Source organism: Diadema antillarum, unplaced genomic scaffold, assembly GCF_040938485.1.
Source record: "Diadema antillarum isolate AM-2024a unplaced genomic scaffold, OU_Dant_1.0 seq00001758_RagTag, whole genome shotgun sequence".
Classification (NCBI taxonomy): Eukaryota; Metazoa; Echinodermata; class Echinoidea; order Diadematoida; family Diadematidae; genus Diadema; species Diadema antillarum.
Genome location: NW_027272440.1, coordinates 30,001 through 57,580, shown reverse-complemented (window position 1 = coordinate 57,580; position 27,580 = coordinate 30,001). Strand labels below are relative to the sequence as shown.

Here is a 27,580-nt window from a genome sequence, read left to right as displayed (position 1 = left end):
AATTTAGACTCGCTAATTATATGGCGCATACAGTATATGAAATAACGGAAATGAGTGAGCTCATGATGTCATTATCTCATAATTTCTTCATAAGATAGTTTTAAAGAAATGATGACAATTCAATTCTTCTGCTATACATGGGTAATAAAACATAATGTTATTTCTGGCTGAATTACTTCAAAATAATGTTCAGTCAGATATATTACAATTTGAGATTTGGGCATCATTACATTAAAAAAAAGAGAAAAAAATAAATTCTCATGATTTTTTTTGGGACAAACTATATGACCAGTTGTGAGGTGATGACATCATCACCAATTCATTTGCATATCAATATTGTCTGTTCAAGAACTGTTTGTGAACATTACTGAAATTTTGAAATTTTCACTGTTGTGTTTACCAAATTTTACTTTTTTTTCAGACTTTTCACTGGTATGGAATTGCCCTTTAACATCTTAGTGTTCACCCTTTGGTGGCATTACCTGTATGTCAGAGGTGGCGATGGTGGTCTCAATGTTGGGATTGACCGAGGTGGTGTCCCCGCCCCACGTGGAGGCCAGCTCCCCCTCGACGTCCTTGACCAGCAGCAGGTAGCCGTTGCTGGGATCGGGCGAGGTCGGGTCGGAGGTCGTCAGGAAGTCCTCCCGCCCGCAGAGGTCGTTCAGGAGGTGCAGGATCTGCGGGACATTGTTGTGGAGGTGCTGGGGGACGAAGACCTGGTAACCGGGGCAACTGCTCAGCAGAACCTGGGAGAAAGGGGGGGGATGGCGAGAAGATGAGGAAATGAATATATTAAGAGTTTGATCGCAAAAGGGGCTAAGAGCCATTTTCAAACATTTTAAAGTAAGTCCATCATCGGATAAAGAGCAAAATAAAACCTTCCCAGTGATACCTGGCTTGTAACATAACAAGGCATATTCTGGAAGTTATGATTAAAAATATCCCACATGTTCCTTATAATTTTCTTTGTTTTTTAGCAGCTTTAAATGCATATATTTCAACGTACTTAAAGAAAGGAGTTAACTCGTTTGCAGATCAGACTCTTTATATGTCTAAATGGGATTGTCCCTCTATAATCTGAGGCCCTCTCAGACAACTGATTTCATTTCGAGTAGCTCTCACTATGAAGTTTGAGGCATATATTCAAGGGATGATGAATTGATAAAATCAGCATTTCAGATGCTTGTATAGTATGTCAGCTTCTTACCAGAGCACTTTCAATTTGACAAATTAAAAATTTCAGAAGCTTGTATGATATGCTTACCTTTAACACAGCACTTTGATTTGACATAACCTATTTCACAGGTACCAGAGATTACCATCAATACCTTCATTTGCATAGTGAGGTGTGTGGGAACTTTCCATACTTCATTGACCAACAACATTGGCACACTGTGTTTAGGGGAGTTATTGTATACACTATAGAGCAATTTCATAACAAGGTGTAATTAATTATAGTACCAGTATTTAAAAATAAAAAATATAAAAAAACTTGCAATAATCTGTACATAAGAGTTACACTTCACATTCCTTCTACAATTTATTCAAGTTGTGAGTTTCTGTCCATTTTTCCAGAATTCATAATAAAATTTTCCTCTTCCGAGATAATATTCAACTCAAATGAAAGTCACAGACAGGCCTGCCTGCATTCACCCATCAAAATCGGGGAATTCCACAGAGCAATCAAGTAAATGCTTGTGTGCTATCTGCAACTCCACAGGCACAAATGATTCCAAACTCAGGACGATTTCATTTTCTCCTATTCATACATGAAGAGACATCAAGGTTTCAAGGAAAGCCTCCTGTAGAATCAGGAAGACTTGGCTGCTCTGGATAGAGCAGCAGCATGTCAAGAAATAAAATGGCTGAAAAGTTGTGTCGCCTACGAAATCGTTCCTTACCCTGACGTGTCCCGAAAGCTTGAGGTTCGCCGTCAAGTCTGCCATGGACGTGTTCAGCTTGAATGCTGCAGCAATCTCTAAATCCTGAGAGGACACAGTGAAAGGAAGCTGTGATAGTAGAATCCTTGCCATAATCATAAGTAAGTACTGTATACGCCATATATTTTGCGAGTCTAAAATTTCGTGAATCCGAACTTCCCAACGATATCGTGAGTAATTAAATTCGCGATTGTGGAGTCCTGTACTGAACGGAGAATTGTGTACGCACAAGTCACATTCATATTGGGATCAGAGTTAATATTTTTGCGTGTCTTTAATTTCGCGAATAGCACCTGACTTGTGAAATTAACGAAAATAAAAACCTCACGAAATATTCGGCGTATACAGTATCAAAACAGTCTTACTTTTGCAGAGTACAGAGGTGTAACTCTTTTCATGAGAAGACAATGTTAGTTTGTGTGGAAATCTATAAAAGTCATTGACAAGCCTTACCAATGGAACATTTTCTCTTCAAGATACTTATTGTTTTCTGAGATGAAATTTGCTCCAATGTACATGCTTGGGAATAAAATTGCACTCAACCATCGCATGCATTTCATATATCTGCAAGGTATTAGCTATAACAGGGCCTGACATTAGCAGAGGCCCGATGGCCTGAGCGGGCAGCCAAAATTAAAAAAGAATGTCCACATTTCTGTCTATTTTGGGCCACCAAAATGTCAAATTCAAAGATTTTAGTGGCCCGAACTGGCCACCAGAGAAAAAAGTTAGTGTTGAGTCCTGGCTATAAGCAGACACATGCCATGGAACACGCACTCAAGAACAGTTTGCACAAAACTACCTTTCATTAGCCACATGGGCACAATTTTACAAAATAAGCTTATTATTGAGCTATTTCTGTAGCTTGTGAGAAATGTTCACTTAATGGTACAATTTCTTTTTGGTAAGACTGGTGTGTATGTGTGTGTGTGTGTGTGTTTACATCTCCAAAATTTAGTCATCTGACATTTCATTTCACATATATCCATCTATCAATTCTCAGCAGATGCCATTTCAATTCAATTCAATTCATTTTCATATTTCTCAATGAAGGAATATTCACCAAATATAGTAAATTAAAGTGAAACACAATACCCAGCTAGGATGCACAATAAATTATTGTGAACATATAGAACATGGCAGTCAATCTTTGTAAGTTTGGCTCTATGTATAAATGCTAAAGAAATAAGATGGAACCTACTTAAGAGCAAGCTTGTTAAACGTATGTAGGTCCCACTTCTGAACAGAGTGTAAAAAACCAGATGAGGAGCACGGATGCAACATAGGATCAAATTATAGAAAACAAAAATTCTCAAAAAGGCAAGACTACTTGGGGATATAGCAGATTCTTCTCAAATACAGAGAAGACTTGTTTTTACAGACAATTAGATTATTAGATGATTCAGATGTCAATGATATCATTCATGATAACCGCAACATGATTTCACGAATATCAAATATGTCAGACTTGCTTTGTGGAGAAGGTGGAGAGGTGCGTGGAGAAGAAGGAGAGGTGTTAAAGAAAAGAACTTTTCGGCAGCTCACCTTGCTCAGCATCTTGGCAAAGCCCAATGCCTTGGCAGACCTGTCGCGAACCTCGAAGAAAAGCTCACGGAATTTTCGACAGGAGTTCCGATAGATGTGCCTGCAGAGGTGTGTGAAGTTACGAAGGTGGATGGTGAGGAAACAGAAATGTTCATTAACGAATACCCCCCCCCCCCCTCCTAAAAAAAAAATAATAATGACAATGATAATAATAACATTATCTTAGGCTTAACATAAATTATATCTGAGTGCATTAAAGTTGTTTGTGTTCATGGTGGGATTGAAGTTATTTTGGCCACGCATTTTACAATAACATGTACATGTTCACTTTGAACAAGATCAAATAACTCACTAACAGATGGTGGAGAATCTGATTAGAATACACACAAGAAATGAAGTCATTTAATTTCACTTCCTTTGTTACCGATATCATTATTAAAATCATCATCATTGCCATAATGACGACTATCATCATTTCCATCAGAACCAAACAAACTGTATTTTGCCGGACAGCAATTGTCTTCCACTTTCTGTGGATAGATTATATAAACTGTTCTTAAAAGCATTTCAGACTGACTCAGTGCAAGGTGTGTGTATGTTAATTTTGGGGAAATACACGAGATTTTCAGTGTATGGTACTAAAAGAGGAATATCATCCCGAGATACGGACAAAAAATGTACACTGTGACTCACCTGGTAGTTTCACTCGCAGACTCGCTGTCCTGGAGACTCATGCAGACGTCGTCCACCTTCTCTTCCAGGTACTCAAACGTCGATTGCAGCAAGTTACTGGCCATGATGCTTGGGGTGAGATAAATTATTACAGAAGCATGAACATTTTTTTTTTAAAGAGAGAATGTATCTTCCTCAGTCAGGGATGCAAACCTTTGTAACCAGCATCACAGTATTCTGAGAGCTGAAAAGGGGAACTTTTTATTTGATTTTGATTTTATTTTATTTTCTTCAACATAATTTCATAAATAAAATCAAAATTCTTTTCAGTAATACCACAAACAAAAATCAATATACAGATTACAATGTATATGATTCAAAGAGAGAATATATTAATTGTGTACATTAATTCCATTAACCAAATATATATTGTACTGAATTTGCAAGTATCTGACTGAGAAGTTATACAGAAGAAGGACTGTCATTTTTGGTGGAAAAAAAAATAATCTTTTCTGCAATAGACATGTGTAGTAAAACAATGTGGAAAAAAACAGTATTTTCTATGAAACCTGCAGTAGTTTTGGCACACACAAAAAAAAACTAATAAATAAGGTACAATACTCTACAACAAAAAAAACCCTGAAAAATAACAGTTGACATCTCTGACAACCCTCCATTGAAAAGACAAAAAAAACAGCAACAACAATGGCAGAGGCGGGAACTTCAAGAAGTATACTACAGCATCAAAGACTCATTTACATGGGGGGATATATATAAAAGAAAACAACCTTCATGCTCATTGCAGGTGTCCTATGAGAATGTCATTATGGACTGAAAAATGAAACAATGGGGATAATCAGGCTTCTAGAAGCTCCCTTTCCAAGTCAACAGTAGTGGAGACACAATAAAGGGAAGGCATACAAATTCTCATTACACAAATAATTAGAAACATGTTATTCTGCTGGCAATTGCCATTATCACATGACATTCACACAGAGCGCTGGCTTCTGGTTTGAAGAAAAAAAATGCCGCCTCATCTACAAGAAAAATGTACTGTTTGACTGTCACTTTTATTACTTACTTTTATTACTTTCACTTTCATCACATGCATTTCTTCCTCTCCTTAATCACTTCCCCTCTACACTGCCCTTCCTCTCTTCTAGTCTCGATTCTGTTTTGTTCACAATACACTTGTTTATATTTGACATACTTTAGTAGCAGAAGTCTGGCTTGTTTCCAATGCTGTATAAATGTCTGTGTATTATTATTCTAAATTGTTTTTCCGCTGCTAAATTTATCCATATTCTCATATAACTTTATTAATGGCTGCTTTACCTGCACACAAATAAAACACACAAAGTGCATTTTGATAAATTATGATTGATTGAATGAATGAACCAATGGAAAACATACTAAGTACATTCAACACAGTTGAAGTTAATTTAGTGGTTTTGTGTTTATTGTCTGTGGTTGTTGTTGGTTTTCCACCATGCTGGGTGCATTTCCACACGGTCCCTGTACTGAAAGATCTATACAATAAATAATTCACACAGTCAATAAAATCTGATATACACTTGTGAGGCACACACTCCACTCCCTGGGATCAATCAAGGAAGGGAAAGAAATCTCAAATATCTGCTAACGTCAAGGTGACAAAGGCCGCATTCAAGCGCTCAAAAGTGAACTAAACCAATCCAAACTAATGCGTACCATACCATACCATGCCAAATTTGGAGCGTTTGAACACTCTGTGGAGATGGCATACCTCGTGAATTATTTTGGGACTCCAGTCAGAGGGGTCGCACATTTTGTAAGCAACAGGGGCATGCACCTGGCACGCTTATGCCACATACAGGTGTCCTGAATGTGTCTCAAACAATGAGAATCAACTCTTTGTATTATGACATAGTGTGTTACGCGTATTCTTTTCATGCCAACCTCTGCTACAGTATGGTACAGTACACTTTGGGAGCGTTCGAGTGCTCCTCTGGCGCAGGTATGGTACAGTATGGAGCGTTCTAGGGGAGCACTCGACCACACCCAAAGTGACAAGGGGAAGAAACTCACCAGAAACGTTTTCCCGCCTGTGCCTCGCCGGCCCGTACGAAGGGGCACATCTCCTTGGCGAAAGTCCACTCTTCCTCCAGAACATTCTTGAGGCTCATGGAGGCCTGGGGCAGCCGCTGCAGCATCAGCATCCGGCTGTGGACGTACTCAAAGTACACCTACGGGAGAGAGAAACCAATCTCTATTAAAAATACTTAGCAAACTGAAAGACACCCATACACTGTACAGCAAAGTATGCTGGAATGAACCACAAGTTGGGTGTGGAGTTCTAGTCTGGTATATGACACATAACGAAGATAGGTACATATTCTGTCAGCAACCTCATTTTCTCCGGACTGCACTTGTATTTTGCATCCCCTTGATAGGAGCTTGTGTGTTCATCTCTACACAGAACTTTAAAATGTGAAACATACACATAATCACAAATTTCAGTGGGTCTGATCAACATGCCTACTTGCCATATTTTACATACTGCATATACTGGTACAGCTGTAGGCCATACATACATTAGCAGGTCTGCCAACATTCCCACATCCAAATCAGGGAGATTCCACACAGCAATCAGGGAGATATCTGTGTGTTACATGCATTTCAATGGGCAAAAATAATTCCCAAATCTGGGAGATTTTAATATTCTCTTATTCAGACATGAACAGATTTTGACATTTTCAGGGAGACTCCTGCAGAATCAGGGAGACTTGGCAGCTCTGCATTAGCATGCATCAATACATCATGAACTCTAATAAACAGTCACAGTTTTTTCTTCAAACCATTCCACCAGGACTTCAGACAAGTCACCACTTAAGGAAGAGTCCAAAACCCCTTTGGTCACTTGGACAGTCAGTCCACTACCCTGGCCAATGCAGCCACGAGCCTCTCACCTGCAGCATCTCTTGTAGGTCACTCTCGTATTCCTCGATGTCGTTGTCCACATGCTCCTGTGCCCGAGAGTCGCCCAGGGTGACCGCGCTGACCATGTCGTGGTAATACTGCTTCACGTGTGTACACGCCCCAATCACTTCCTTGCATTCCCTGATAAGCTGATCGAGTAAAAGTGGGATGTTTTCCTTTAAAGATTCTACTTGTTTATCTAAACAATAGATGGGTTGATAAATAATCCATACCAGCTTTAAAAAAAATGATGACCTTTCACTATACACACAGAGTACTCTTATAATGATCCACAAAGATTTTTTTTTTCAGTCAGATCAATATGTATCACTGTCTTGCACACTGCTACAAGTCTCCAGTGCTCAGGTGACTTGACTTGTAGTAATATTGCATATTCAAATCAAAGGGATCGTATAGTTTTGGTTGACACCTAATTTCAGGTTTCTAAAATTTTTTTGTGAGATAATGAGAAACCTCTTATGAAATATAAAAGAGCATGTAATTCCATGAGGAATTCAATGTTTATTTGATGAAAATTGGTTTTGAAATGGCTGAGATATCCAAAACAGGGTGATTCTAATAAGTGTGGGACCCACCTTTTATTACAATCGCTTAGTTTTACTTTGTTTTTGGATGTTTCAGTCATTTCAAACCCGATTTTTATCAAATAAACTTTGAATTCCTCTTAAAATGGTATGCTCTGTACTATTTCATAAGTGTTTTCTTGGTATCTCGCAAAAAGTTAAAAGCCCAATTCTCATCTCCACCAATTCTGTACCATCCCTTTAATGATCCTTATGTCAAGTATTTTTTTATTGCAACTGATTGACAAATTGCCCTAATTTGATGGAAATAAACACTGATTATTCAGCATTTTAGTACAAGCCATGATAAAAAGTCATGGGCATACATACTCGGGTTGTATTTGAATCGATCTAACTACCTAGTAATCTGGAAGTCTTTGGTTGGATTCCAAACTGAGTATGTACTGTATGTATGTATCTAAAATGCTGAATAATCGGTGCTGATTTTATCATGATTGATGTAGGGCAATTTGTCAATCAGTTGCAATAAAACAAGCACTGTATGACTGAGTGTTCATCATAGCTTAAATATTCGGTGATAGTGATGATAATAAAAATCATCATAGCTGCAATAACAATAGTCGTTGTAGCAGTAGTAGTAGTTATAACAGTATCAATAAATACATTATAGTCATTGGCACAAAATTAACACTAATAATAAGAATGATTACAATATTTAACTGTGATCATAGTGAGTGACCGAGAAGGCAGCCAGTATCCACCCATCAAATCAAGGATATATTTCTGTGTTACATGAATCTGAATGAACAAAATAGGAGTTCCAAATCAGGACACATGAGGGAGCAGACTGTGGGACGTACCTGTTGAATGCTGTGTCGTGACGGGTCAGCCGCCGGCTTGTGCTCCAGCCGAAATCGGAGGCACTCGTGCATCACGTCCAGCGGTATGCGCACCAGGAAGAGATACGCTGGCCTGGTGGTGAGTACAAAAGCATTCATGAACTACAAGAGACCAAAGAATAATCCAATTTCTAATCTGCCACAACAAAGAGCTCTCTGCAAAAGCTACACAACATCCTATGCCGCTCAGACAAATATGCTACCATTCCACGTCAGCAACTCAGAAATGGACCAAAGATGGCATACGTGTATTACAGCACGTCCAATTTTCACCCGCTCGGAATGCCATCATAAACACATCCTAAATGGCATTACCAGTGTCACCACATACCTTAAGTGGCCTTTTTTGCTGCAGTACCAAGTACAATACACTAAATGGCATTTACATGTAGTATAAATGCTTCTTACAATAGTTGAAAATAACAGCAAAGTTAATACTTTCCTGTAAAATACAATAAAGAATTCAGTTAAACTGATGTCAGATTTAATTGAAATTAGTACACAACATTTACCAAAGTAGACATTTTAATATAATTCCTTAAAATGTACCTGGATACTATCTGAATGTCAAAAACCTATTTCTTGGAACAGGACCTCAAAATGGTTATGAAAAGAAAAAAGAAAAGCCTTTTTCAGGGGAAATATTACCGACGCAGTTGTCTAAGTACAGATCCTTTTTAGCGCTTTCTAAGAGCATGTGTGCGTAGCATGTCATATATGGAGGGTGACACCCCCGATTTTAATAACCCCATGCCTCCAACATACAACATACTGTCATTCCAAACGAAGTCCATGCATGGCAAAATTGGTTCCTACACAAAATTAATTGTGTTGTGCTATACTGGCCAGTGTGCTTGTATCACACAAGACTTACATGAAAGACGGCAAGTTCATTTCCTGGAACTCCTTGCTCCAGGTTCCATGGGATTGCAGGGTGGGGTGGGGCTGTCCCGTTGGTTGGGGTGGGGTCTCAAAGAACTGAGGCACTCGCAGGGTGATGTCCACATCACTCTTCAGATTTCATTTCAATTTCAAGGAAGAAAGAGAACAATAAGTAGGATTACATCAAACATTTTAGATGGTCTCTATAAGACAAATTCATCAATGTTAAGTTTCTAAAAGAAGAAGTTTAGACTAATGACTACTGACAAAAAAAAAATACATCACATCTTGAGTACAAATTAATACTGTACGAGCTGAAATTTTCGCGTACAGATATTTTTGCGAATTGCTACTTGGAGGACATTTGCGCGTGTTGTTAATTTCGCGGTTGCGAAGGTCTAACTGAATGTAACTATTTGCGCGTTGTTATATTTCGCGTGTTGTTATTTTTCGCGGTTCAAAGGCGATTCGCGAAATTCGCAAAATTAAAACCACCGCGAAAATTTCAGCTCGTACAGTAGTAGGGTTGTAAGGCCATTATAAGGTAATACAGACATATTATCATTAGAAGATTAAAGAATAATTTACCCCTGTTGAAATTCTCCTGTTGTCGTGGACATCTGATGCCTTCTCAATGGCAAAGCGGAGCTTCCTGTTGGTCTGACCAAGCATTTTGTCCAGCCGCTTTGTCATCTTACGCAGCCCTTGATGCTTCAGACTGCGGTCGACAAACGGCCTGTAGATGGACGTCGAGGAGTCGTAGTCGAAGCTGAAGTGGCACTCGCTGAAGATGCGGTTGGTGCGTGGGGACTCTTCCGCACGAGGGCTCTTAGCCTGCGGTGTGCTGGACATGACGGGCTCAGCAGATGGCCTGGGACTCTGAGGCCTCTCCTCTTCATTGGGGCTGATGTCAAAAGTGACCGAGCGGACCCGATTGAAGGGTGGATGCCGCGACAGGCTAGAGTTGAGCACCGACTGAGAGCCAAAGGATACCTCTGAGCAATAATCCTCGTCGTCTTGGTTGTGCCTCGGTTTGGGGTCACCCCCTGGCAGACAGGGTTCCGCATTGGCACTGCCGGCCACAGCATGGTGACCTAGGTCCATGCTGTAATGGGATTTTTGGGCCCCATCATTTCTGTCCAATGATGCATTCCTGGAGTCAAGCCTGTCATGTGACATATCTCTGGAGTCTAGCCTGTCATGTGACATATCTCTAGAGTCTAACCTGTTATGTGACAAATCTCTAGAGTCTAGCCTGTCATGTGACTGATCTCTGGAGTCTAGCCTGTCATGTGACATATCTCTCGAGTCTAACCTGTCATGTGACTGCTCTCTGGAGTCTAGCCTGTCATGTGACAAATCTCTGGAATCCAGCCTGTCATGTGACAGGGAGGTGGACTGAGTGTCACATGATGCACCACCTTGCAGCATGTCCTGTGAATGTGACTGCACGCAATCCCAGTGGCCGAGAGCCCCTAGCATGGGCCTCCTTGCAGTCGGCTTCACCATGGGTTTGACGTCTGGATTCTGATCAGTCTCAAGGTCGTCCGCATCACAGTTTTCCACACAGTACCCTGGCAGATCCAAGCAGGGCCACCACAAGTTTTCCAGGTCGATCACACCGAGGATTTGTGATGTCAAGTCAAACTTGTGGCTGATGTCGTTGGTGAGGTTCAGCCACAGGCACATTGTCTCAACTCTCTTGGTGAAGTCTTCCCTGACACCCTCGGGGACGTCGTTCAGGAATGCTTTGCTGGTCGGGTACAAACTCTGAATCTGCTCGAGTTTCTTCAGGAGGTAGTTTATTCTGTACCATGCATCACAGGTGTCTGTGATGTACGAATTCAGGGCGGCACTGAGAGGCATGCAAATGTCAGAAACACTCGGCTGCCGCCGATGTCCCGGCATCATGCATGTGTCGCAGGCAGTTCCATTCAGCTGGGTAGTATCTACAGAGTCACCCTGAGAGCTCGAGGACGAGGTACTAGACTGTCCACTCACATGCTTTGCGATGTTTCTTTGCACACTTTTGAAAGACGAACGTTTGCGGTCAAGCGAGCACTTGGACTTGACGGTCTGGTTGCTTGCTGCATTCTGGAACCGAAACTCTAGGATTTCGCTGATGATCTCGCTGATTTGCTTGCGCGCCTCAAAGAGATGCAAGTCTTGCTCGTCGATGTCGCGAGAATTGTAATACGCCATGAGCTCCAGCCACAGCATTTCTGTCCACTGCATTTGGAACATATCATGAGCCATACCATCCTGACGTCTGATCCGCTGGGAGTGTTCCTGGCTCGTTTCCTTCTTCGTGCTGCTGCCCATTCGGATCAGAGCAGAGAAGGTACGATGAAACTCTACCCTTTCGGCAGCATAGTACGACTTTGACGAAGAGGAAGAGTGCTTCTTTGTCCTACTCCCCGGGGAAGAAGGCGGGCTCACTTGCTGCGATTTGACACTACGAAAGCACGTGGAGGACCCAATCTTGAGGTTTGGCGAAGGGAGAGAGTCGAATGGGCGAAAGGTGTACGTCGGCGTGAGAGGTTGATGCAATTCTGACCCATCGTATGTAATTGCCTTCTGCTTGAACTCTCGTTCGCTGGTCCTATCCAGATGGATGCTCCGCATCTTGCGCTGGTGGAACTTTTGTTTGGCGAGTTGCGCAGACTGCCCGTAGTCCGCCGAGTCCAATTTCTTGGCCAGCGACTTTTTGGCCTGGCTGTGGTTCCTGTCCTTCCGAGCATCTTTCTTCTGTGGCACCTGGAGGACGAGGCGAGGGGGCTTTCCACCTTTGCCACTGTTACCCTTACTGGTCTGTTTTCTGGCACTGCGCATCTGCCGCGGCGGAGTGCTGCCATACAGATTGTCGTACATGCCTGCCTGGTTGTCGTCGAAGCTCCCCTCCCCATCGATGGAGGGTGGAGAGTCATCATTGCCCGCATCACCCATTTGTCCTTCCCAAGCATCCCATTTCCCTGATGTCCCGGTGTCATCCAAATCTCCTAGACAGTCCTCTTCTCCAGCCAGATGGTCTCCATTTTCATATGGCTCAGATGGTCTACAAGGAAAAACAAAATCAAAAGACAACAACAAAAATTACAAAAATATATCAGGCCAAGTAAAAAAAGAAAGCAGTTTCTCGTCCGGGTTTTTTGAGCAAGGCGATGAGGGAGGTCCTTACTATTTGATATCTTACTATTTTTTCGAGGATTGTCAAAATGAAAGTAACCTGTGTTTCTCGTCCGGTAATTCTGAGAAAGGTAACGAGAGAGGGCTTTACTATTTTCTATATCCAATTTATGAAATGAAATATCACTCTGGTAGCTGTGTTATGAGAGACCAGGTCCCAAGTGTATGTCTTGCCAGCACTCTGTGCATTTTCAAACAAATAGATATAAATATGTACCATACTTGAAATGAAACTTCATGCATGCAGAAATACATTTGCTTTTCCTTTCCACTATAACAGATGTCAAGGGAAAATTACCATCTCAATACTGGTATTTAGTGTTGTAATGGCATTTCTGATACCAGTCGGCAGTGTACTTGCAATTCTGATGTATTGTGCTATTAATTGAAACAGGTATAAAACACTCTATCAACAAATGTACGACTGAAATAAATTCCATGATATTCAAAACACTGCTTTATTTATCATTGGTGTTTGTGACTTTTTGTGTCCACACAGCTGCGCTGTAGGCCTATCTGCATCTCTTCACAGTACAATTGTAGCACATTCAATTGGAAACTGGCTGGTACATGGATGTCAAAATGATACTGATATGGCATTATAGCATTAAACATTTAAAGATGTTTCTTCATGTTCTAAAAAGACATTTGATAATCACTCATCATTTGGATGATGAATGATTCAATCACACTACAGGTGATACGACTCACGGCCGTGTCCATGAATTTACATCGTAAAGAAAAGTATCCCGCAGAAATACGAGACAAACCAGAATCCGTGGAAAAGTTATTTATTTTGTAGATACACCCATTTAATAATTCTACATTTGCTGGAAAAGCGCATTTATTTTCTCTTCAAAATAGATGCAATGTTACAGAGCAGAGTGTTTGGGCATCAACACATTCGAATGTGTTCATTCGTGCGTGCAGACAGCTGACAGACCAGGGGGGCGTTTCATCAACGAGTTCGTCGGAGGTTTTCACCGACAAATTTGCTATCAGCCAATTAGAAGCAAGGATTTCATTAGCTTTTAACAGTTGTCAGTGTAAATCCTTGCGTCTGATTGGCTGATAGCAAATTTCTCGGTGAAAACCTCCGACGAAATCGTTGATGAAACGCCCCCCTGGTAAGGGGGGATGGGGACCCTGACAGCTACAGACACGCATACACGACCGGCACGGCCACTGCACTGGCACCGTACCTCCCGACACTGCACACACATGCACTTAGTCACAATGACATGAAAATGTATACATACAAACTCGATACAATCCTCACAAGCATTTGTACAGTACAATTCATCCGCTTAAAATATGAGAAACGGGGAAAAATACGAACAATGCGCGAAATATGCGTGGAATATCAGCGATTGTTCGCAAAAAATGTTGCCGCTATCGCATTCACGACGTACCGAGTGCGCTGTACATCACAGCTCAGGCCCGCGCGCCCATCCAACTATACAGTTCGACTGCTTTGTGGGTCATTCCTTCTTGCCGAGCTCGCAGTGTGAAATGCATGCGTTATATTACATACGCACCACAGAAGCAGCTGTACTAAGTAGAGGACGCAAGGCGTATTTAGAAATGAGAAATCACGATTGGTAGGTGAATTTTTATTGTCGATATTTTTTTTTCGGCGGCCGAAAAAATAGTAAATATCAAAAAAGTCGATGCGGCAACTGAAATTCGATGCGGGCGGGGAGCGGGCTGGGACGAGAATTATGAATTTCTTGGTATTTTCAGCGCCATTTTGAAAATAGTAAATAGTAAAAAAATTGATGCGGCGGCCAAAATCGATGCGCGCGAGGACGAGAAACTGGTTTCTTTTTTTACTTGGCCTCACTCATATGAAAAAGACTGCACAATAGTGATATTTTTTGCAGTCAAGGGCCCCTAGAGATGATGCAAATCTAAATAACACTCTCTTCTTTTCTTTTTTTGCATTGTTTTGCAATGCTTTGGGTCCTACACAACAAAGGTGCTGCACTAAAATTTATGCAAGTGCGGTGCCACCCTAGCACAGACCAATTATGCTAATTGCAAGCTTTCCAGGCTGAAGCAGGACAGAAACCATGTGAAGCCCAACAAGAAGTGGAATTACATGTATCTAAGGTCAAGGAGAAAGGAACAACCTTTTCATTTGTGTTTTTTAATGATCCTACTAATTTTTTGTCTGGATTCGGATTAAAAAGAGACTTCAGAGGAAGGTTTAATGCACAAAATGACAGTAGTCAGTAGGGCTGAGTAAATACGGTACTTGTTAGTACAATGCCATGGCACTGCCTCTTCTCATGTGATTGTTGCCTAGATATTTTGTTTTGATATCACAATGACAATGTTATAAAACTGAAAAAATTGTCTAACAAATAAAATGATGGAACAAATGACATTATCACTGGAAATCCCACCAGTGGAATTGCAATTTCCTCAGTAACGATAATCTGGAATAGTATGGTCTACTACGGTCACTGACAGTGACCAGTGTATAGGCCTATATTATAGGGCCTACTGATAACTTGAACCCTAGATCCTAATCACTATAAGAATTATTTCCACTGAGTCTAGGAAGTTTCAGACAAAGCTGTTAGCTAAAAGGTCTTATTATGAGGCTAAATCAATTATGAGTATGACAATACTTTTACAAATTTATTTTCTTACGCACAGCTATTATGGTTGTAGCAGAATCTTGCTGTATTCTGCTGTATTGTCATGGCAAGGGGCTCATTAACTCATCTCACTCAAGTGCGCAACTTCGTGCTTGCATTCCCCTTCCTGCTGTAAAACTTCAACATGGTGACCATGTTGTTTCATGCAAATTTTTTGTACAATTTGTATGTCAGTTAAGACTACGAAGGCTCGGCTCTACGCGTTCACATTCACATACTACGTACAGTACATGGCTCACGAAAGCGAACGCAGGAATCGCATCTGATAATGAATGTAACAATATGAAGTAGGGTAAGCGACTATCTCAGGTTAACCAATGTTATACGAAGCATGTAAGACAAGTACGATAATACCATAAACAAAAGCAAACATAGAGGCTCTTAAATGCGGGATTAAGAACACACAATCACAAGCTGGTCGACAGGGATATCGCATTTCAACTTACAGATCATCAAATGAAAAATTTGCGGAAGAGGCTCCGTCCATGATTGACAAACAACACAACGGACCGGTCTCCTATGGCATGCCATATGCATTTTAATTATTATTCTCTCCACCAAAGTCGCAGTGCTGTACAACTTGTATTACGCTCGTGGATGTAGCAGTAAGCGAGAAGCCCGCACTTTCTATGGCTGACTTAAATTTTGAAGCGTTTCATACTCCAATACCGTATCGACTCTCAGTATCCCCACTCACACGTCACAAGCTTGTCATGCAGGGGGCAAACTACGGGACAGATGCGGACACTCAGCAACAATCTTGCTTTTGCTATATGACAGATACCTCACTCATAAAGATGCATGTCGGGAGCCTACCACAATTTTATACATCTCGAAATTCCTAGCAACTCCACAAAAGGACGATATTATTTAGATTTAGATTTTATTCGACTCTTCCGACCCCATTCCGGGATATGAGAGTACAATGTGCAGTCTTTAGCTGGTTTGATGCTCTCTCAACGCTATCACTCAGTGCAATCGGTGTAACTTTTTTTTGGTAACTTTTCGAAGTATCTTACAATATGGAATATTATTTTTGTTTTATTAATTTTTCTCTAATGATTAGATTTTCTGTTGTGATTACTCAACATAATACATGCACTCATGCAGTCTCATCGAAATCACAGCCATGTTATTTGGTTTCGTGTTTATAGCAAAATCACAGAAAAGTCTTGGTCATCCAGGAAATCCCATTTTTCTTTGAGATACAGTGTATATGTGTCACGTTATGAGAGGAGGCCTGGATTGGGTTTATAGTAGAAGTGCGAATTGCACTCAACATGTCTTTTTGGTTTTTTTTTCTTATGGACTTCTTCCGTATTGTTCTATTGCACTATATACATGTTTATCAACTAAACGGTCTAGTGTCAGGTCATGTATTCATGTTTGCGTTATACTGTCTCCATGAATTAGCATATATGTGTGTGTGTGTATTATGTATATACATGATATATATATATATATATATATATATGTATATATATATATATATATATATATTATTATATTATATATATGTATATATATATATATATATATATATATATCAAAATAATCATATTCATATATTCATATATATATATATATATATATATATATGTATATATATATATATATATATAAGGAGAGAGAGAGAGAGAGGAAGGTATGACGTGTGGTAATACATGTACCAAACGTTTTAGTCATCTTGGGAAGATCAATATATTCATCTTCATTTGTAGAGGGAGACAAATTGAACTTTCACCCCTTGCTTTCAAGATCAATATAATCGTGACAAACGAAGACAATGGATGTTGCAGGATGCCAGTTGGATAGTATAAATAGGAGGAATGCATGTGATATAATCATCATCCCCCCTGCCACAACAAAACCCAAGCAACATACACGTCTGCCAATCAGGTATAACTACGCTAAACTTTATTCATATTATGTTTATTTCTGCTTGCCACTTTCTGCGTATATGATATGTCAGTATATAATTGTGTCGTAGATATCTATGTCTACTTACAGTAATAGTCTTCTTCCATCGTTTTATGTTTTGTAATCTCCAAATGTGTTGCCAAATATATCCTGAAGCCATTATTTCAAAACCACATTCAATTCATTATGTATATACACTCAGCAAAAAAAAAGAAAGTAAACACTTTTTCGAGTTCATATTTTTCATAGAAGACTTTGATGAAAGTTAATGTATTATATACCATATTAAAGGGAATTTAATTGGCTATCAAGCTTGTAGGGTAATACAAGAATTAATGTCACGCATGAGTGAACACATTTGTTTTTGTCCTCCAAGGCACAAAAGTAAGAATTGCAAAAATTAACATGTTATCTTTCATTTGCAAATGCCCTTCTCGATAACAGTGACAACAAAAGACCAATTGAACACAATGAGAGACATGAATGAAATAGCAAAATAAGTTGTCGTTTTCTTTATCTCTTTATCTCTTTATAACTTCTAACAAAAACAAAGTGGGAAACTAAAGGGGAAAAAATTTCTGTCAACTGAAACTTCAAGTGACATAGGGAGTAACATGAATAAAGATGATTAGATGAACAGAAATTTCTATTTCATTCTTTTAATTTAGTAATTTAGTAATTCATAAGGCAAATTCAAGAACCAAACATAATTAACAACTTCCTAATTTGAAGAAAAAAACAAACTCAAATTTCTACAATTTTTTGTTAATTATTGCTTCTTCTCTTATTTCAATTGAATTTAGATTTGACAGAAGATTCATTTTCGTCCATTATCTTTAGCTTTCTTTGATCTTTTGGGCTTTAAAGATACCATAGAGACCATAGTTTTATTTTTGAAACTTAATTCATGTCTCTTTTTTGTGTGAAATTTGTTGTTCCTTCCTATTGTTTTATGGGAGAGCACCTACTCGTGAATGACAACTTGTTCAATTTGCAAGTTTTACTTTTGTGCCCTAGAAGAGAAAAACAAAGGTGTTCACTTATGCATAAAATTTCCCTTTCTGTTGACCTACCAGGTTGATAGCCAATTAAATTACCTTTAGTATGATATACAGTACATTAGCTTTTAGCAAAATGTTCTATGAGCAATATATAGCCTACTTGAAAAAGTGTTTATTTTCTTTCCTTTTTTTGCTGAGTGTATATATGTGTATATGTATATATATGTATATATATAATATATTACATATATATATGTATATATATATATATATATATAACACAAAATTCACACATTCTTAATTAATTGAAACTTTTTCTCATACACAGACACACACACAGTTCTTTACCACGAAGGAAATTATAAAGCAAAATGTGCAGATGTCTCCCAACTTATATAATCGTTGTCAGTGGACTTGAAATACGAGTATGGTGATATCCATAGCGAAGATGATAGTAGTGGTGATATTTAATGTTATCGTTATAATTGTCATTAGTATTATCATTATCATCATCATCATCATCATAAGAGAGTTTCTTCGTTTGTGATGTGAACCTTGGTAAAGGAGTTTAAGAGATCAAAAGGCACTTGAAAGGACATGATAATGCCGATCAACACTTCTCGAATTTATTCATGCATGACATAGATATTGATGTAGCAGATTGATATCCGGCAGATACAGCGTGCAGGAACTGTAAGGATTAAGAATCCTTTTACAACAAAGGTTAACATTTTTCTTAGTTATGATCAACGTCCGGCATTTTTGTAAATTCATATATGCAGTGGGTTTGCATGTGATTTAGATAACAACACTCTATTACAGAACGTAATCAGAAACTCGAACATAATTATGCAGGAACAAGAAAAAAAATGGTTCACAAGATATACTGCGAACCATTTAGGTGATAGGCCATGACACTGTGCATTCAAGATCACGATATATCCTTTGATGAAAGAAATCATTATAGAATTATAATCCTTTCCAACAATAGTTACCTCCTTATCATTTGAACCACGATTTGCTTTACTGTCACCTCGAGCCAGTCGGTCAAGCTACAATATCGTAACAATTATTTGCAAATCGCCTTATCCCAACTTATAAAAAAAAAAAGTTTAGACCCCAATCGATAATTGAATGTTTACACATGTTAGAGAAAAGTAAGAACTCGACAATGATGATTGTGTTGAATATGACAGACATTATTAATAATTATCTAGACAAGGAAAAGCAGGAAAAGGCTACTGAGCTATTAGACAAAATAAAAACTTACACACAGATAGGATAGGGTTCGACAATTCAGTTCTACATTCAAATTCTTGAGTAAAGAAAACAATCTATGAAGGGGCAACAGAGAAGTTAAAAACAAAAGTACTTTAGCCACTGCGATTAGTTCTCAATTCGACATTTCAGTACCCTTTTGCAAATTAAAGACTTCGGTAGTCGCAATCATTTGCACGATGCATAAGTTACTAGTATTGTCCTCCGACTTTTACAGCTGTTAAGTTATATAACTCTGAGTCTTCCGCGTACAGCCATTATTGCATGCTGCAGTATTGCCAAGTGATCCTTATGAATCACGAACATAAGCCCCTATGTCATGAAAACGATATATACGTCACAAAAATACAATAACAATAAGAATGTTCTACTCGCCAGCTTTTTGTCCTCTTGATTTCAAATATGTTTACATTGATGTGTTCATCCAAAATATATATTACGCCATAACACAGAAAAAAAATCAAACCACACGCTTTGGTTTGATGTGATAAAAGATGATAGGATTTTTACACGTCATGTATCCATAATTGATATAAATAGACACTTCTTTTGGATTGCTATTTTTTCCTTGTAATGGATATGTTTCTTTCTTGTGTTTTTTCCCTTGCATCTAAGGGTTGCGCTGAGCTTTAGAAGACATAGCAAACATGGCCATTTTACAGTGTTGACAATCGAATAGCATTTGCTTTTGCATAATCTTGATGACTTTATATAATTCCGATATAACTACTTAAAACATGGTAAACTGATCACATTAGACTGTGGAAGACACGATTATTGCATACATACAGTAGTACTATTAATACATAAAGATGAAACCACTTATTCTTTTGAAACTAATTTCACGATCTTTCCTAAAATTCCTGTACAAAACTATGAAGGAAATCAGGCTTCATAATTTGCAATCAAATTGAATTTACTTAATACATTGTGAGTTTGATGTTATTTCCTTTAACTTTCAAAAGTTTAAATCGTTGTCTGATCACAATTTAACTTGAAAAGTAAGCAATGAAAGTTATCGATTTTCATGTCACACGTCTGGAAGAAAGAGGTAAAGATGGGTTTCGCACACAATGCCAAGACACGGATGGAATAAGACTTAAAGAAATATCAGAAAGGATTAGACTTCTAGTCGACATCGACCCTTGCGCGAGGTCTCGGTCTACGAACGACCGTCTCTTCTTTCTTTTCCTCTGTTTCTTTCTTGCCTTCTTCGTCAGTCTCAACGTTCACCCTAGCTTTCGGTCGTGGTCGTCGAACGACGGTTTCTTCACTTTTCTCTTCCGTCTTCTCCTTCTCCTCTTTCTTTTCGTCGTCCGCATCAACGTTTACCTTAGCTTTTGGCCTCGGTCGTCTGACGACAGTTTCTTCTTTCTTTTCTTCATCTTTCTTTTCACCTTCTTTTTTCTCGTCGTCCGTCTCAACATCGACTTTGGCCTTGGGCCGAGGTCTCCTGACCACGGTTTCTTCTTTCTTCTCCTCTTCCTTCTTTTGCTCGTCTTCTTTCTTCTCTTCCTCTGCCTCAACGTTTACTTTAGCCTTTGGCCTTGGTCTCTTTACGACAGTTTCTTCTTTTTTCTCGGCTTCTTCCTCTTTTTTCTCTTCCTTCTTTTCTTCCTTCTCTTTCTTTTCTTCCGTTACATCTTCTTTTTCTACCTTGGGTTTAAGTCTCGGTCTTCGGACCACAGTTTCCTCTTTTGTTTCTTCCTTTTCTGACTTGTCTTTTGCTGTTTCTGCTTCTTTGGACTCCTTCTCAGTGGAGCTTTCTTTTTTCTCGTCGACGTCCACTTTTGCCTTCGGTCGTGGCCTTTTAACGACAGCTGCCTCCTCCTTAGAATCCTCCTTAGCATCATCTTTGCCTCTTTTGTCAGTTTTCTCCTCGGATTTTGTTTTATCTGTACTCTCCTTCTCCTCCTCTTTTTGTGGTTCACCTTTGGCCTTTAATTTGGGTTTCTTCATCACCTTTTCTTCTTTTCCTTCATCTGTTTCTTTTTTCTTTTCCTCTACTTTCTCTTTTTTATCTTCTTCCTTCTCCTCTTCTTTTTGTGGTTCACCTTTGGCCTTCAATTTGGGTTTCTTCATCACCTTTTCTTCTTTTCCTTCATCTGTGTCTTTCTTCTTTTCCTCTACTTTCTCTTTTTTATCTTCTTCCTTCCCCTCCTCTTTTTGTGGTTCACCTTTGGCCTTCAATTTGGGTTTCTTCATCACCTTTTCTTCTTTTCCTTCATCTGTTTCTTTCTTCTTTTCCTCTACTTTCTCTTTTTTATCTTCTTCCTTCTCCTCTTTTTGTGCTTCCCCTTTGGCCTTCAATTTGGGTTTCTTCATCACTTTCTCCTCTTTTCCTTCATCTGTTTCCTTCTTCTTTTCTTTTCCTTCTTTCTTCTCTTCCACCTTATCTTCTTTTGTACTATCCTTTTTAGTCTCTGCCTCTTTCTTTTCCTCCTTTTTCTTCTCCGCCTGTGCCGCTTCGTCTTTTTCCTTGGTTTCCTTGTCTTCTTTCTTTTCTTCTTGTTTCTTATCCTCTTCCACTTTCGCTGAAATCTTCGGCTTACGGATTGTCTTCTCTTGTTTCTCCTCTGTTTTCGTCTTTTTCTCTTCTTCAGTCTTGTCTTTTTCCTCCTTCTTGGCTTTCTCTTCTTTTTTATCTTCATCCACCTTTGCCGAAATCTTCGGCTTCCGGATTATTTTCTTTTCCGTACCTTCAGTTGTTTCCTTCTTCTCATCTTTCTTCTCATCCTTTTTCTTCTCTTCCTTCTCCTTGCCGCTTTTTTCTTCTTCCTTGTCCTCTTTCTCCTTCGCCTTTTCTTCAGCATCTTCTGATTTCCCTTCTTCTGACTCCTTGTCTTTCTCTTCCTCCTTTTCCTTGTCGCCTTCTTTTTCCTTCTCTTCTCCTTCGTCGGCCTTTGCTTCTTCCTCCTTCTCCTTTTCCTGTTCTTCCGCCTTCTGTTGCTTCTTTTTCTCGTCCTCGGCCCATCCCGGGAGCTTCAGGAACTTCTTGAGAAACTCCAGTTCCACTGCTTCTTCGAACGCTTGGTAGTCCTGCAAGCAAAAATCAGCATGGATAGAAAGAGAATGCATTACCAAAGTGTCTTCTCCTTTTTGTTATCGAAAATGCACATTTCTGTGGATTTTTTTTTTGTTGTTGTTGTTCACTAAAACTTTGATATCTCTTCAGTGACTCATGTATCTATTCATTTATTTCTCTATTCATCTCTGACGTATACTTTTGTTTAGTGTAGTATAATAATTCATTACAAAGGTATGATATAGTCTCGTCCTATAATCTATTTTAAAATATCAAGTGACAGCATCATAAACATCGCAACGTTTTAAAATGATGGCACAGTAAAACTTGCTCCATGATTACATCCTGTATAGCATAGCATACCAAATGATTCCAGGAACTCAACTTTGAATTATCTGTGGAAAAGTGAAACATATATTATCATATACACAGCATACATGTACAAGTATAATTATGCATTGATATAGATTGCTAGAAGCTACTTAATAGCAGTTAATGTATACAAGTAGCCTGAAATCGGAATAAAGTGTTTTTCTTGGCGTTTTCCAGCATTTATCCACTGTCATATCACATTAAGGATAAGAGACTACTGCAGATTCCGAATTAATCAATTATACTAAACCTTAACTTAAAAAAAAATGAGGATCATTAACTGGGCATAAATGTGTTCGGCTGACTCCATGTAAATCTGCCGCGATCGAGGCAGAGAATCATAAGAAAGATTTTCTTCGCAAAGAAGCAATTCATGCATTGTGAGGTGTCTTTGAAGAAAACTAATTTTTCGCCAAACTGTATCATCATCGGTAAGATGGTCGAATTACATACACGAAGTTTTTTTTTCCTGTTTGTTTCTTCTGGGTTTTTTTTCTGTTGTTCATTGTTTCTTTGTTTGTTTGGTGTTTTTTGGGGCGAAGGACCTTCTTTTGAGAATTGGGCATTGGCTGAGTTCTCAACTGTGAAGCAGTCGATGATATTACACCTGATATATGGGAGAGGGATTTAAAAAGAATGACGCCTTGTTTTGCGAAGTGTCCGCGTATAAATAGAGCAATGCTGTATTGTTCACCTTTAGTATCATAAGCATTCCCTCTCCCCACACCCCTCCCCACCCCAATGTTTGGGCACCTCATAAGCCAAGTACAATGTAGTGCATGGGAGGGTATGTGGAACCACTGGCGTAGCCAAGGGGGGGGGGGGGCGATGGGGGCAGTCCCCCCCCCCCCCCCCCCCAAGATTTGGACCGGGGATTTGGGAGGCGGAAAAAATGCATGTATACTGTGTGCATCAACACATGAAGCGGGTCTCCCTTACCTTTCATCTAGTATAAGATCATGATTTTTTTCAAAATTTCACTCAAAGTGTGCACCAGATCGTTGAATTTCAATTCAAAAACTGCAAAATCTCTCGTGCTTGGGAGGGGGTATCCCCTCCCAAACCCTCCCCCTCTGTGCTCCTTTCCCTAGCCTTATAGTGCACTTTTTATAATTACACAAAATTCTGAAGAATTCCGAGTGCACAAGACTTATGACATATATTCCGAAAACTCAAAATTCCCTCATGTACATGGGGAATATCGCCTTTTAATCAACCATTTCCTCTCTCAGTTTCCCCAGCAGAGTTGTGTTTTTTTTCTTATTTCCCAAATAATCCATCAAATATGCGTATACGAGATATCTCAATTTCAATTTTAAAAAGGGGAAAGCTCTGTCGCACGGGAAGGGTGGTGATAACACTTGTCCACGTCTTCTCCCTGCTCGCCCGCCCCCTCCCCCCCCCCCCCCTCGCATACAAGTAGACTGTGGCTACACTTTGAACATAAACAGTTTTCCAAATTTGCCACAAAATGTGTGCACCAAAACGTTTAATGCAATCTGAAAATATAGAATCTCCATCCCCAGACTTGCTACACTTCTCTGATTAACAAATTTCCAGATATTCCAACAAAAGTGTGCACCAGATTGTTGAATTTCAGTTCTAAAACTGAAAAAAAAAACCTCCCTAGAATATGGGAGAGGTATCTTGTCACCCTTCCAAATTGCTTGGTACCCGCTATAGACTTACTACACTAAGTGGGAGGGGGGACACCCCCTCCCACACCCTCCCCCCCCCCCCCCGCTTGCTCCACTCGCAGACTAACCGGCCCCCCCCCCCCCCCTCCCAGATCAAATCCTGGCTACGCCGCGCCGTTGTGTGAAACTGTGGTAGGGTAGAAAATAATAGACTCGTCATGATGATGATAATGACGACGACGACGATGATGATGATGATGATTCACAGCATTTTGTATGGCGCCATAGGCCTATATCTGTTTTAAAGACATTCAACATGTTCAAAGGCGCAGACTCCTCAAAAGAGAGTTAGTAGTTGAATGCCTGGTGAAAACGTGAGTTTTTAGTGAGGATTTGAACAGAATAAGCCCCTGGACACTTAACCCTTTCCCTGCCAGGGACTTTGGTCAGTGTGTACAATGCTATGGGGTTTTCTATGTCAATCGACACTCAAAACACACAAAGGGTTAAAACGGAGATCCTGGGTTCGAATCTCTTCTACATCCTGTGACATGTACATGATGCTTTACCTATTTTATCCCTCTTGAAACTGATCTGGGGGTGTTTCACAATGATTTTAAGTCGATCTTAAACGTTAAGATCAACTGAAAATTATGGTGTGCTGTGTGTGTCTTCAATGATATTCTGACAATGAATGAAAATTTTGCAGACTCTTTCACGTAGGCGTTAAAAATATAAAATAATATAAGTGACAAAGGAGTTTGTCTGTAAATTTTGGCAACAATTTGAAGTGGATTCTGAAAACATTGATTAAAATTGATTTACAGGGTGACCAGTAGCATACCATAATAATTTCAAGGTGGTCGTAATTTTTTTAAAGATCGACAAAAATCATTTGTGAAACACCCCAGATGTATAAATGGGTCATGCTTACAGCAAGGTCCAATGGTGGGAGAACAGAGCAAAAAGTGAACAGGATTTATAAAATACAAGATACCATGGGTGAACAAGACCAAAACCATACTATTTGTTATGTTGCACTTGTATAATTATTGTATATTACCCCGCAGTATTCGTCCCCGTTGGCGATGTGGGGTGGAAGTGCGGAGGGGTTGCCACTGAGCTCTCTCATCTTGTCCTTCGCGGTCGGCCGCATGGCGATGTCGACGTAGTCGAGCTCGTAGTTGAGATCCCTCCGCTTGCTATCGAGCACCATCATCACCTTCTGAATTTCCTTCATCAGCTGTGAGTGAAGGACAGAAAAAAAATGTCTATGACTGTCCTGTTCTTGTGAGTTAAAGTGATGGTATAATTTTGGTGAAGATGTGGATTCAGATTTTAACTTTTTGCAAGATAATCTAAAACCCCCTATATAAAATACAAAAGAGCATACAATTCTTAGAGGAATAAAACGTTTGTTTGATGGAAATCGGTTTCGAAACGGCTGAGATATCAAAAAGTTAAGTAAAATAAAGTGGTCCTAATTGAGGGTGCATGGGACACACCGTTCATTAGGACCAAAATGTTTTGCTTTATTGTTTAGGGACATCTCAGCCATTTCAAAACCAATATTCATCAATCAATAAACTTTTTTTAAAATTCCTCTAGAATTGTATGTTCTTTAATATTTTTTTATACAATAGTATTATCTTGCAAAAAGTTACAACCTGAATTCCAATCTTAACCAAAAACTATATCATCCCTTTAAAAAAAGTTCATATTGACATGAAATGATGTATTGAGACCAATTTCATTGTTCGTAGTTTGTCGAGAGATATTGTCTTGAAACAGGGAAGTGAAACAAATGCACCAGATAAGAGAAATCCTGAGGGCAGTTCTGATGACATTAATGTATTAAAGAAAGAGTTCAGTAATCATCGAACAGACTGCAGGCAGGTTCATAGCACAATCATGCATGAGGCTCAGTATTTTTTTTTTTTTTTTTTGTCCGCAAACATAAACACACAACTAAAGTAATAGGAATACCGCCCTCTATTGATATTGTGTCGGGGCAAATAATGCTGTATGACAAAATGAATCACTTGTATTGTTGTCTAATTATGACGCTAGTCATTTTCCCAATGATGTGTTCATCCTGTGCGATGATACTTTTAATCTGTGACAAATACAAATAAGAACATTTATAAATTTGAAAAAAAAAAATACAAGCATACATACACAATCACAGTGTATATGTATATGTGTATGTATATGATGTGTGTGTGTGTGTGTGCTGTATGCTAAGTGTGTGTGTATATTATATGCGTACATATATGGAGAGTTTAAACGCAAAAACCATTTTATTCCGTTTTTGTTGAGTTGAGACATTTGAACTCACAGCTGCTTTAAAAAAACATAGAAATTATCATAAAACATGGGACATTCTAATCATAACCTCACGAATGTTCCTTGTTAGGTTGCAAATGAGGCATCACTAAAAAGGTTTTATTTTGTTCTATCAGATGATGGACTTATACTTTAAAATGTTTCAAAAATGGCCCTTACCAAATTGCGATAGAACTCTCTCTCTCTCTCTCTCTCTCTCTCTCTATATATATATATATATATATATATATATATATATATATATACATGGTTTCAAATTGAACATCCAGTACACCTAGTGGAATGGATTAAAAGTGAGTAAATATTTAAAGTTAGGGATGACACAAAAAAAGAGAGAAGAGAAAAATAATAATTGACCCATCAGCAGGTGTGCAGGTGGCTAGAAACATAACGGGGCGTGGTTTTATCTTATCTGCTTTTGTTTTTCTATCTATCCAGTTTTGGGGGGAAATACTCTGGTCAGCTGTACCGTATTTGTACTTGTTATGATTTTTCTTCTGCTTTTTTTTCTAATTTCAAGCATGTTGAAAGATATATTCTATGTCTCTTTTGAAAAAAAAAATGGTCCAATGAACAACAGCGGCAATGATAATAAGTACGGTGATGATGATAACGATGATATTGACGATAATAATTATGATGACAACAAAATTACAATAGTGATAAATATCAATACTACTAATAACGACTTCAATACTCAATGCTACT

The 27,580-nt window shown here is 39.0% G+C and overlaps 2 protein-coding genes across 2 annotated transcripts in view; both read right to left on the bottom strand.

The window, feature by feature from the left end:
* Positions 1-15,803, bottom strand: part of LOC139712098 (mitogen-activated protein kinase kinase kinase 4-like) — a 39,690-nt gene extending 23,887 nt beyond the window's left edge. Inside the window, exons 1-10 of the mRNA XM_071623934.1 lie at positions 15,740-15,803; positions 10,030-12,496; positions 9,434-9,570; positions 8,521-8,632; positions 7,106-7,264; positions 6,225-6,382; positions 4,179-4,286; positions 3,486-3,585; positions 1,902-1,985; positions 483-746 (exon numbers count right to left, since the gene is read on the bottom strand). Coding sequence (XP_071480035.1) covers positions 483-746; positions 1,902-1,985; positions 3,486-3,585; positions 4,179-4,286; positions 6,225-6,382; positions 7,106-7,264; positions 8,521-8,632; positions 9,434-9,570; positions 10,030-12,496; positions 15,740-15,780 — 3,630 coding nt within the window. The 5' untranslated portion in view covers positions 15,781-15,803. The remainder of the gene's footprint in view (positions 1-482; positions 747-1,901; positions 1,986-3,485; positions 3,586-4,178; positions 4,287-6,224; positions 6,383-7,105; positions 7,265-8,520; positions 8,633-9,433; positions 9,571-10,029; positions 12,497-15,739) is intronic.
* A 3,198-nt stretch (positions 15,804-19,001) lies between these two features.
* The window catches only part of LOC139712097 (uncharacterized), a 9,965-nt gene continuing 1,386 nt past the window's right edge, over positions 19,002-27,580 (bottom strand). The window contains exons 2-5 of the mRNA XM_071623933.1: positions 25,590-25,769; positions 22,255-22,531; positions 21,517-21,669; positions 19,002-21,423 (exon numbers count right to left, since the gene is read on the bottom strand). Of these exons, the coding sequence (XP_071480034.1) occupies positions 20,621-21,423; positions 21,517-21,669; positions 22,255-22,531; positions 25,590-25,769 (1,413 nt within the window). The 3' untranslated portion in view covers positions 19,002-20,620. The remainder of the gene's footprint in view (positions 21,424-21,516; positions 21,670-22,254; positions 22,532-25,589; positions 25,770-27,580) is intronic.